We start from the raw sequence: 13,351 nt of genomic DNA on the forward strand, positions 1-13,351 counted from the left end.
TTTGCTTAGCTTACTAAGCCTGCGTGTATTCTTTGTTTAATATTATTAAGAGCCGTCCAAACCTATATAATGCTTTTATATTCCTGTCATCTGAAGTTTTCACGTTAGATGTATAATATTTTGGTTTTTTGATAGATAGCTCTACAATTGTGAATGCAGTGTTCTATCAATTTATTTTAGTGTAAAAATCGTCTACACTTCTGGAATTGTTCCTGACAAACTTGTTTCCCTGAAAAGGGTTGGTGTGTTGAGTTATGGCAAAGCACACGAGGGCTATCTGTGTAAGAAGAGGGATGCCTTCGTGGAGGACTTTCTAAGGGAACTGGCTCGTATACACGTTACACATGGGGAAAACCACGAAAACGTCCATGCAGCCAGCCCATTCGCGGGATTTGAACCTCGGACCGAACTACCAGTGTTCAATGACCAGAGTACCAGTGCGCTCGGGCACTGTTGGGCCCCTGGAAAGGGAGAGTTCTGTCTGTTCGTCATAGAATCTGAAAGGAATTTAATAAATATACAGCTTTATTATAATTTTAAATAAATGGCTACATGTGATATATTAAAATAAAATTTTGAAGCTCCGTGATATACAAATTGTAATTCTAAATTTATCGTACAAATTTCAGGGATGATACAGAACAATGACGTAAATATTATTCACATTGGAAACACGGGTCGTAATTGAATTATTTATTTAAAATTTATTTATAAATACAAATTTAGGTGCATTTACTATAAAAAACTGTAAAATGCAAGTGAGATCATATATCATCTCGCGTGAATAAAGAAAACAGCACACATAGAAAATATCTTCTTGAATCTACGTCACGAAAGATATTTGCATAATTGTAATTAGCATAAATATTTAGAGTTGCTGTAGAAGGCAATAGGTGTGTATCTGAGTACAGAAATTCACTAATCGCGATTGTACTTTATTTAATGATGGGAGACTTTAAGTATGCCGAAGGAGCAGATATGGATCAAGTGCATGGCCGTGTAAACGGTAATGCCAGAACTGCCCAACGAATGACATATGCGCAGTTTCTCGACAGGCAAATGCCGGAAAACAGAATATTTCAGGGGTTATATCATCAAATTCATGAAATTTTTTGTGATCCTCATCAGACAGGATGCTCTTTGACGACGAACTGCATATAATCCAATATTAAAAGGAAGAAATTTGTCTTATAGACCCGAATCACGTACAAGATATTTTGGACAAAGCTTAGGTGTGAAGCAGCGCAACATTCGGAAAGTGATAAAGAAAGGCGCTTACTCCACTTCCATTTACTGTGATTACAAGCCTTGAATCGCTACGACTAACATCTGGGCCTTAAGTTCTAATAGTGGCTTTTGCAGTAATTTGCAATGCAGCCAGTCATCAAAGCTGCTGTGCTGATTACAGATGGGGCGACATTTACCCGCCTGGGTGTATTTTATGTGCAAAATTCTCCTCTGTGGGCAACACAGAATCCAAACATTATGCGACCACATGTATTTTTACAAACAATCAGTGTAAATGTGTGGTCAGGTATCCTCTAATAATTTTTAATTTGCCTATACCTACTGCTTCAGTGACGCAAAGGCAAAAGGTATCTTATTTTTCTGGAATAGGTGTTACCAGAAATGCTCCAGTATGTTCCGATCTTGATATGTAAGCGAACGTAATTTCAGAATTGTTAATGCAACTCCAGTTAATTCAGTTAAAGATCTCATTGCTCGAACATCAGTAGCTGCTGCGTGCGTAGGCGAGTACCTGGCATCTTTGGCAGTGTGTAAGTCTGTCCACCGATGTAGTCGACCATGTATTGCTGTCGGTAGTCGGAATTTTCAACTGTTTTTGTAAACATCTTGTTTCGGTTTGCATGAGAAACCCCGTATTTATGACTCAATAAATGGATTTCGACCTAGATTTCCTATGTAGATATTGCTCATAACTTATATCTGTACCTGCCTTCGAAGTTTGTACTATGAATTTAGAACCATTCGGTATAGGTTAGTGAAAATTCATTAAAAGTTAAAAAAAATATCTAGCGCAAATATTATTTTGTTAAATATATTCCGAAAGAAAAATTTCATTAGCAACAAAACAACCGATTTAAAAACATTGATCTGATTTAAATTTTATTCATTGTCTGAAAGTGATGTTTTTTGTAGTGAGCTTTCATAAATATCTTTAATGTTTGCTGCATACGTGAAAAAAATTAGCCCTGATATTCTGACAATATAATAGTTGATGTTTTGTACTGAAAATGTAACTGTGATTCTTATCGCTATGAATTGTCTACATAGATAGGCAATTTTAGTGAAGTTATATATAGAATTTCGGTATTTTCCAGCATAATATGAAGATATGAAAAGCATAAGAGAAATGTTGTTTTGCTTAAACTAAAGAATACAGAGGCAAGTCTCTTTAACATTGAATAAACGGCTCTCGCGCTATTGACAATGTGACAAGTGTTTTGGCCATTCATTTTTTACATCAGATTTGACAGGAGATGGCCAAGTGTCTCCAAACCTGTCGAACATTTCGTTCCGCAACCTGTATAACTGAAATAGATATTGTAGTTGAATACCGGTAATAGATACCTCTATTAGTTGTAAAAATATCCGGCTCTGACATGCTTTGCATCATTTTCGAGAAGCAAAAAGCATTACAGATTCTCTGAGGCAGTTAGATAAGTTTATAAAACGAGAGAGAAAATCAGTTTTTTATTCGTTATTAATAGTTAGTTCATTATGGTTTTAACCATTCAGAGAAATGCGTGTCTGCTCGGCTCTCCACATGCGCTTTGTTCTGTGCTATGTTTAACATGCTTAGTAGTTTGGGCGTGTACCTACTCATTATACTCTGTGATACTGTGAATAATTGCGCGAATTTTTTTGCAGAAAATTTCGGAATTGTGAAGGGCTATTTTGGAAAATATATTTCATCGAGCTATAATCAGTTCTGCATGCATTCAATCTATTAGAGACACGTATGCACGCAAACATAGGTAACACTGAACTATTCTGACGCGTCATTTCCAAGTATAATTCTCTGCAATTGTTAACTTAAGTCTAAAATTTGTATTCGAAAATCTAATACTAATGCGATTAATACATAATTGATCCCGCATAATAATTCACTGTAGAAAAAATGTATTACAATTTAACAAACATAGTTCCCACCTTTTTGAATTGACCAAACATCTCCAAACCTGGCGAACATTTAACAACATTTTGGTTCTCAACTTGTATAACTGAAGTTGAGATTGTAAAAGAAGCAGAAAGCATCATAGAAAAGTATATAAAACGAGAGAATAGATCAGTTTTTCAGTCGTATTTAGTAGTTAGTTCGTCGTGGATCCAAACATTGACATAACTTTGGTATTAGCTGCCCTCTCCACATGTACTGAGCCTGTTGATTATACTTCGTCGTACTGAGATCACCTATGCAAAATTTGCTGCGGAAAAGTTTGGAACGGTAAAGGGCATTTTTGGTAAATTACGCATCATCAGACTTTCCGAAGTAATGTATGCATTCAATCTGTTAGAAACACGCTTGCATGCAGTGAGGTGTAACACTGAATTTTCTGACGCTCCTTTCACATAAAAGTATAATTCCCTAGAATCGTTAACTTTAGTCTAAAATTTGTATTTCAGAAAACTAAAACTAATGCCATTAATACTAATGGATCGCGCATAATCATTCACTATAGAAAACATACAGTATAATTTGATCGAACAAATTTCCCATCTTTTTTATACATGCTTTCGAAAGTCTTACAGGAAAGTAAAGACTGACTAGTTCATTCGTCTTTAACACACAAATTATAAAAAGTTTTTGACATTTTAATAAAACCGTTTAACATAATGTGCATTGAGTACTACATACCTGAAAGTCCTGTATCAGCACCAAATTTCCATGCACCTGAACCACCTAAAATGAACAAATATGCGAGAGCTATAGGTTTCAACATTTTATGTTTGTTGTAATTAAAATGCTCCTATTTAAAAAGGAAAAATCCGAACTAAGGGACTATAAATTAGCGTTCATTTTATTGCCGTACGTATTACGTGCTTACTGGTATACTTTAGTATAAAAGTTCTATTTCGGAAACCTAATACTAATGCGATTAATACTGAATGGATCCCGCATCATAATTTACTATAGAAAGCATTTAATATAATTTGAACGAATATATTTCCAGACTTCGTTTATGCATAATATCGGAATTCTTACAGGAATATAAAAACTGACAAGTTCATTGCACATTAAAATAAATTTTTGATATTTTAATAAAACCACTGAACATAATTTTCTTTGAGTACTACGTACCTGAACGTCCTGAATCCACACCATATCCCCATGAACCTGAACCACCTAAAATGAAAAAATACGTGGGAGCTATAACTTTCAATGTTTTAGGTTTTTTGTAATTAAAATCGTTCTTTTTAATAAGAATAAATGCGTAGACCTGGAAAATATACGGACGTACATAATACGTGCCTAATAGTATATGATATTATCATTAAATGAGGACCAACTCCGAGAATTTATTTTAGTGAGCTTCGGCTGATTAATTGTGTTTAGGACTGCTTACTTATATAATTTCTACTTTAAAATAAAGCTCAAATGGAGGTTTAATGCACGCGCCAAAGGAACCATCTTTTTATTAGTATTCGGTTTGAATAAAAGTGTAATTTAACAATTCTTTGAACATTTTACATACACGAGAAAAGCGCAGCGAGTAATTATTAAAATTAAAATTGCATTATTAAAATTAAAATTAAAATTAAATTGCTTATTAAAATTGCATTTTTTTGGAAATGTTACATACAATAGAAAAGCGCAGCGAATAGTCACTTTAAATTTCATCAGTGTTCTAGCTTACGAGGAATGCTTGTTTAGCTAGAATATTACAACCTCATTTCTGGTTAAATACTTTTGAATTCTGTGACTTACTTTTGGGTATATAGGCATATCTGGCTTTGCAGTTGTGAGTATGTAGGCATATTTGGACCAGTGTTTAAAACGTTTCGGCACATTATCATAAGTAAATGATTGACAATAATTTTTGCTGAGCTTGTTAAAATTGCATGAACATATTTCAACTTCTCAAAAATGTGTCTTCTTTGTTTAATATTGTTAAGATAAATCGTTACCTACGTAATGTTATCAGATTTCTGATATCTCAGTTTTTCACGTTAGATGTATATATTTTTGATAGATAGCACTGCAAGTGTGAATGCTGTGTTATATCAGGCGCTTTTAGTGCAAAAACCGTCTATTCTTCTCCACTTTTACCTGCCAAAGTTTGTTTCCCTGAAAAGGGAAAAAATCAGTCTGTTGGCCGGTGAATTTGAAAGCAAGTTAATGAATAAGCAGCTTTTTTTCTTATTTCAAATCAATGACTGCGTGTTTCAGAGAAACCTAAAATTTTTAAGCACCATGATATATACAGTGTGATTCCAAATTTATGGAGTTTATTTATTCCAAATAGACTTACAGGGAGGATGCAGAACAAAGATATGAATAATATTCACATTGGCAACACGAGTCGAAATCCATTTATTTATTCACAAATATAACTTAAAGTGCAATTGCAGTAAAAACCTATAAAACGCGAATGGCATCACGTACTATCTCGTATGAATTGTTTCAGATGAAGAACAGCCCATATTGAAACTTTTGAAACTCATTTAAAAGCATGTTCTTCAAACTACCTCATGGAACATATTTGCAAATTGATAATTTGCATAAATATGTACTGCTGCGTTAGAAGCTAGTAGTTGTGCATCTCAGTAAGGAAATACGCTATTTGCGATTATACTGTCTTCAATGATGGAAGTCTTCAAATATGCCGAAATAACAGATATGAATTACTTGCTCGGCTGTGCAAACGGCAATGCCAGAGCTGCGCTACGAATGTCATACACGCAATTTCCCGATAAACGAATGCCGGAAAACAGACTGTTTCATTGGTAACCTCGTCAACTTGGTGAAACTATTTGCGCTCCTCATCAGACATGATGCTTTTTCACGATGAATTTCATATAATTGAAGATCTGAAGGAACAATTTTGACTTTTAGCCCGAGTCAAGTACAAAAGCTGTCGGAGAAAGCTCAGGTGTGAGTCAGCGTAGCATTCGGAGCCTGTTAAACGAAAATGGATTACTCACCCTTCCATTTTCAGTGATTACAAACCTCGAATTCGTCCGAATATCCTCTGGGCCTAAATGTGTACCCGTGGCTTTTGCAGCACCACCGAGCAATCGGTGATGCCAGGACCTGGGCAACGAATGTCACATTCGCACTTTCTCGATAGCGAAATGATGGATCACAGAATTTTTCTCGGTTAGATTATCAAATTTGTAAAATTTGTTTATGCTTCTCATCAGCCAGGATTCGGTTCGAGGAGAAACTGCACTAATACAAGATTTGAAGACACAATTTTGAATTATAGAAGCGAACGAAGTACAAGAGCAGTTGGACAAAGCTCAGGTGTGAGCAAGCGGAACATCCGAGGAGTGTTAAACGAAAATCCCCTCCACCCCTTCCATTTTAGTGATTACAAACCTCGAATACGTAAGAGTATCCTCTGGGCCTGAACATCTTCCAGTGGCGTTTGCAGGACATTGCATTGCAGGCGGTCTTCACAAGTTCCTGGGCTCATTACAGATGAGATGACATTTACTCGCCTGGGTGTACTTGACACAAAAAAGTGTCACTTGTTGGCACCAGAGAATCACACCTTATGCGCCCATATGTATGTTAACGAAATATCAGTGCAAATTGGCGGGCTGGTATTTTACACGAGCTTTTACTTTACCCATACCTACTGCCTCAACGAACCAAACATAAAAGGTATCTTTTTATTTTGGAAGAGTTGTTGCGAGAAATGCTCCAGTATATTTCGATCTTCATTCGTAAGCGAATGTAATTTCAGTGTGATGGTTCACCAGCAGTCTTTGGCTCTGAAGTCAGCAATTACTTGGATGTCACTTGCGGGGCGCTATGGATTGACCGCGGTACACCTTTCCCTTGGCCACATCGATCCCCCTATTGTTCGAGCCTCGAATATTTATTTTTTTTTTTTTTTTTTACATCTGAACAGTACTGTTTATGCAACTCCAGCTGACCAAGCTAAAGACCTCATTACTGGAATATTAGTAGCTTCTGAATGTGTGCGTTAAGTACCTAGTATTTAACGCACACATTCAGAAGCTATTAATCGGCTGATGTCAAGCATGTATTGCTGTTGGTAATTGGAAGTTTAAACTGCTCTTGCAAACATCTTGTTTAAGTTGAAGTGAGACACCCCGTATTTACGACTCATAAATGAATTTCCACCTAGATTTCCTATGTAGATATTGTTCATATGTTAGTTCTTCACCTTGCTTCGATGTTTGTACCGTGAATTTGGAACCATTCGGTATAGGTTAGTGAAAACTAATTAAAAGTGGTAAATTATTTATCGCAAATAGTATTTTGTGAAATATATTCCGAAAGAAAACATTTATTAACACCAATAGGTCCGATTTAAAAATATTGATTCGATTTAAATCTTATTCATTGTCTGAAAGTTGTGTGTTTAGACGCGAGCTTACATAAATATTTTTAATCTTTGCTGAATCGATGAAAAAATGAGCCCTGAAATTCTGATAATAACCGCTGCTGTTGTAATAAAAATGCCACTAGGATTCTTATCGCTACGAATTGTGTCCAAAGACAGGTAAATTTAGAGAAATTATATGTACAATTTCTGTATCTTCCAGGGCATAATAATAAACATGAAAAGCATGAGAGAAATATAGTTTTGCTGGATAATTAAGAATATAGGGGCAGTATATGGCTATCGCACTATTTTGGCGAAATATTGCCAATCATACGACTGTTTTGGTGAATAATTATTGTCATCAAATTTGACGGGAAATGCGCAAACGTCTCCAAACCTGGCGACTATTTGGCAGCATTTGGGTACGGACACTGTATAACTGAAATCGATATTGTAATTGAATATCTATAATTTACACCTGTATTAGCTGTAAACTTTTCCGGTCCTAACATGCTTTCCAGGCATTTCGAAAAGCAGAACGCATTAGATATTTCTCAGCGGCAGCCAGAGAAATACATCAAAGCAAAGAGAACATCAATTTCGCAGTTGTTTTTGGCAGATAGTACACGATGGTTGCATGCTTTGAGATAACTGCGCATTTGCTCCACTGTCCACATGCGCTATGTACTCAGCTCTGATTGCTCATAATGTGCTTTGGGTACTACGTATCTGAAAGATTGTAGGTTAGTAGAAATGTATTAAAAGTTGAAAAATATCTGTCGCAAATGGTGGTTTGTGAAATATATTTCGAAAGAAGAAATTATTAACACCACAAAATAAGATTAAAAATATTGATCTGATTTAAATATTATTCATTGTCTGAAAGTAGTGGTTTTACATGTGAGCTTATATAAATATTTTTATTTTTGCTGAAAACACGAGAAAAAGAGCACTGATTTTATGATAATAGCTGGTGCAGTTGTACTGAAAATGCAACTATGATTCTTATCGCTGTAAATGGTGTACATAGATGTGTTAAGTTGGGGAAAATTATATGTGGAATTTCTATATCTTCCAGCATAAAAATAAACATGAAATGCATGAGAATAATGATGTTTGGCTGGAAAATAAAGAATAAATGGGCAAGTTTATATAACATTCAGTATGTGGCTATAGCGATATTTTGGCGAGATATTGCGAAACTGATGACTGCTTTGCTGACTAATTTTTATCATTAAATTTGAATGGAAATGGCCAAACATCTCGACGCCTGGGGAGCATTTGGCAACATTTTGTTCCGGACTCTGTGTAAAAAAATCAAATGGGTATTGTAATTGAATATCTGTATTTGATACCTAAATAGCTGTAACCGTATCTGGCTCTACGAATTTCGAGAAACATTAGAGATTTCTCGGCGACAGGTAGAAAAGTATATAAGATGCGGGAGAACATCAGTTTCTTTGTTGTTATTAGTAGTTAGTTCATCATGGTTCCAAGCATTGGAATAATTGCGTGTTAGCTTCGCTCTCCACATACGCTTTTTACTGAGCTGTGTTTAACGTCCTTAGTAGTGTGATGTGTACCCAGTGATTTTACTCTGTTATAATGTGAATAGCTGTTTGCGCAAAAATAGGCTCACCAGCGCCCGAGCGGTAAAATCGCTTAACACTGGTAGTTCGGTCCGAGGTTCGAGTCCCGCGAACGGGCTGGCTGCATGGGTGTTTTCGTTGTTTTCCCCATGTGTAATGTATATACGAGCTAGTTTCGCTTAGAAAGTCCTCCACGAAGGCATCCCTTCCTTTAGGCACTTAGCCCTAGTGTGCTTTACCATGATTAAATACAACACTACACCACTTGCGCAAACATACGAATATTTTTGTAGGAAATTTCGGAACTGTGAATAGGTGTTTTGATAAAATATATTTTATCAAGATATAATAAGTTCTGAACATGCACGCAACGATATGTAACAATGAACGTTTCTGGCACGTCTTTACCATAAATGTATAATTCACTGGAATCCTTAATTTTAGTATTACATTTTTGTTTCGGAAATATAAAACTATTGCGATTAATACTGAATGGATACTTTATCATAATTCACAGTAGTAAACTTTTCATATAATTTGAGGGAATATATTTCCAGACTTATTTTATGCATGATTTCAAAATTCTTAAAGGAAAATAACAACTAACAAGTTCATTCGTCCTTAATATACATGTTATAATAAATTTCAAACAGTGTAATAAATCCATTGAAGAAAATTTGCTTTGAGTACTACATACCTGAAACTGCTGATTTCGCACCAACTCCCATTGCAGCTGTACCACCTAAAATGAACAAACATGCAGCAATTAACACTTTGAATATTTTAGGTTTCTTGTGATTTAAATGGTTCTGTTTAATAAGAATAAATCCGAAGACCTGAAGAACTATAAATTAGTGTTCAGTTTACGGAGGTACGTAATACGTTTCTAACAGTATATCGCCAGTTATCCTTGAAAAAAAGCCAATTTCGCGAGTTGTTTGTGTCTAGCTTCGCCTGATTTATTGTGTTTAATATTAGATACATTTATATTTTCCATAGTAAATTAAAGCCCGAATTGAGGTTTATTGTAGTTCCCAGAAGAACCATTCATTTTTTAATTTCAGTTGGAATAAAAGGGTAAATTAAGCCTTTTTTGGACTTGTAACATACACTAGAAGATATCAGCTAATTGTCGCTATAAAATGTATCAGTATTCTAGCTGAAATACTATAATGGCCATCCCGTCTTCAAAAGGTTAATACTCTCCGAATGATACGCTAGCTCACACCTAAGCTTTGTTCAACAAATCTTGTACGTGATTCAGGTCTATAACTCAAATTTCTCCCTTTAAATATTGGATTATATGCAGTTCATCGTCAAATAGCATCCTAAACTATAGTTTAGCTAGAATATTACAACCTGATTTCTCGTTAAATATTTGGAAATTCTGTGACTGAACTTAGCGTTGCGGTTTCCAATGTATAAGCATATCTGGACGAGTGTTTGAAACATTTCCGTAGCTTATCATAAGTAGATATTTGAAAATAATTTTTGCTTATAGCCTGAACATATTTCAAATTGTCAAACATGTTTCTTCTTTATTCAATATTGTTATTAAACATCCAGACGTATGTAAAGATTTCATATTTCTGATATCTGAATATTTCAGGTTAGATATATAATTGTTTTATTCGTTTTATTTTGGAAGCACCGTGATGTGGAAATGTTAATTCAAAATTTATCGTACAAACGTTCGGAGATTATACAGAACAAAGATGTGAATATTATTTACATTGAACCTCGGGTCTCAATCCATTTATTTATTCATAAATAAAGATTTAAGTTCATTTAGAATAAAAAACTGCAAAATGCAAACGCGATCATACAACATCCCGCATGAATTGTTTCATAAGAACAACAGCACATATAGAAAAAAATCTTCTTTAAACTACGTCACGAAAGGTTTTTGCATATTACTAATTTGCACAAATTTGTACAGTTGCTTTAAATGAAAAATATCTATCGCAAATAGCATTTTGTGAAATATATTCCCAAAATAAACGTTTATTAAGACCCACAACATCCGATTTAAAAATATTGATCAGATTTATTGACTATCGCAAATAGCATTTTGTGAAATATATTCCCAAAATAAACGTTTATTAAGACCCACAACATCCGATTTAAAAATATTGATCAGATTTATATCTTATTCATTGTTTGACAGTAGTGTTTTTAGTAGTGAGCATACATAAATATCTTTAATTTTTGCTGAATACGTGAACAAAATTAGCCCTGATATTCTGAGAACTGTTTGGGGCTTTTTTGGTAAAATATATTTCATCAAGCTATCATCAGTTCTGCATGCATTATACCTATTAGGAACCCATATGTACGCAAATATATGTAACACTCAGTTATTCTGACGCGTGATTCCCATAATAGTATAATTCTCAAACAGATGTTAATTTAACTCGTAATCCCATAATAATATAATTCTCTGCAATTGTTAGTCTAAAATTTGTATTTCGAAAATCTAATACTAATGCGATAAATAAAGAAAATGCGGAATTAATATCGCAAAATAATTTACTATAGAAAACATTTATTATAATTTAAGCGAACAGATTTCCGAGGTTTTTTTATACATGATTTCGAAATTCTTACAGGAAAATAAAGACTGACAATTTCATTCGTCGTTTACATACCCGTAAAATTTTTTGACATTTTAATAAAACCATTGAACATAATGTGCTTTTTAGTACTACGTACCTGAACGTCCTAAATCCACACCAAATCCCCATGCACCTGAACCACCTAAAATGAAAAAAATATGCGGGAGTTATAATTTTCAATGTTTTAGGTTTCTTGTGATAAAAATCGTTCTTTTTAATAAGAATAAATCCGTATACCTGAAAATCCAGAAAATAGTGTTCACTTTACGGACGTACATAATACGCACCTAATAGTATACCTATTATAATTTAATACGGGCTATCAATTAATAAGGGTCATTTAATAAGGTTTGATTTTGTCCGGCTTCCTCTGATTAATTGTGCTTAGTATTGCTTAATTTTATAATTTCTATTTTAAATTAAAGCGCAAATGGAGGTTTATTGTACGCACCAAAGGAACCATATACACTCACTGCCATAAATTAAGGATAATTCGAAGTCACGCGGGAATCGAACTCTAAAATAAATATATCACCTGTAAAATCACTACAGACATCTTCAATCATAAGCAAATTTCAGGAAGTAACTAGATGACACCGATGGTACGTCAAAATGACGAGAGTGTAAGAGAGTGAGATATAAGGAATACACGCAAAGAAGTAAAATTGTTTGCAGGCGCTTTATAAGCATTTCAGTGAAATAATCGAATAGTTATGACACAAAGAACGCATTTGGATGATGTTTTACGTGGTAGAATTACCGGCCGTCTGGAATGTGGGCGTACCCAACTGGAAGTATCAGACGAACTTGATATTGTCCAGAGTGTCATCTCCAGGCTTTGGCAACGATTCCAAGATGATGGTAATGTGAGTAGACGTTACAGCACAGGTCGCCCCAGAGTTACAACCCCGACGGAGGACCGGTATTTGGCAGTTACTGCCAAACGAAACAGGCGGAGCCCAGCCTCAGACCTGTCTCGTCAGCTCTCTTCAGCCACTGGTACTACAATTTCAAGGCAGACCATGTAAACACGCTTAAGTCAGATTGGTCTATATGCTCGTAGACCTGTCAGATGCGTTCCACTTACTGCAACTCACTGTCGCCTGGGGTTAGCCTGGAGTAGAGAGCATGCATTGTGGAAACCGTAACAGTGGGCTTGTGTGATATCTTCCGACGAGTCCAGGTTTAGCTGGCAGTCTGATTCTCGCCGGACTTTCATATGGAGAGGGAATTATTCTGGGTTCCAGAACTGACCTGCATGTTCAAATTGGAACCATGACAAGCCAAATCTATAGGGACGTCATTCTGGAACAACATGTATGTTTGTTTCGGGGCGCCATGGTCGCGCAATTTGTGTTTATGGATGACAACGCCCCTCCTCACCGTGCAAACATCGTAAGCGAATGCCTTCAGTCGGAGGATATCACCCATATGGACTGACCGCCATTCTCACCGGACTTGAATCCAGTAGAGTACGTGTGGGACATGCTTGGCCGACGAGTTTGCAGCCCGTCAACCTCCTCCTACATATCTACCGGAGCTTCGGAGATCAATGCTTTTTGAGTGGTGTAATATCCCCCAAGATCAGATCGATAATTTGATA

The 13,351-nt window shown here is 35.4% G+C and overlaps 1 protein-coding gene across 1 annotated transcript in view; it reads right to left on the minus strand.

Moving 5' to 3' along the window:
- The window catches only part of LOC118205220 (uncharacterized), a 219,106-nt gene extending 209,235 nt beyond the window's left edge, over window positions 1-9,871 (minus strand). Inside the window, exons 1-3 of the mRNA XM_085827386.1 lie at window positions 9,831-9,871; window positions 4,325-4,369; window positions 3,881-3,925 (exon numbers count right to left, since the gene is read on the minus strand). Coding sequence (XP_085683512.1) covers window positions 3,881-3,925; window positions 4,325-4,369; window positions 9,831-9,861 — 121 coding nt within the window. The 5' untranslated portion in view covers window positions 9,862-9,871. The remainder of the gene's footprint in view (window positions 1-3,880; window positions 3,926-4,324; window positions 4,370-9,830) is intronic.
- Window positions 9,872-13,351: the final 3,480 nt, after the last annotated feature.

This window comes from Stegodyphus dumicola, chromosome 12 (assembly GCF_044657685.1).
Source record: "Stegodyphus dumicola isolate Sdum_Otavi_A_Nest chromosome 12, ASM4465768v1".
NCBI lineage: Eukaryota > Metazoa > Arthropoda > Arachnida > Araneae > Eresidae > Stegodyphus > Stegodyphus dumicola.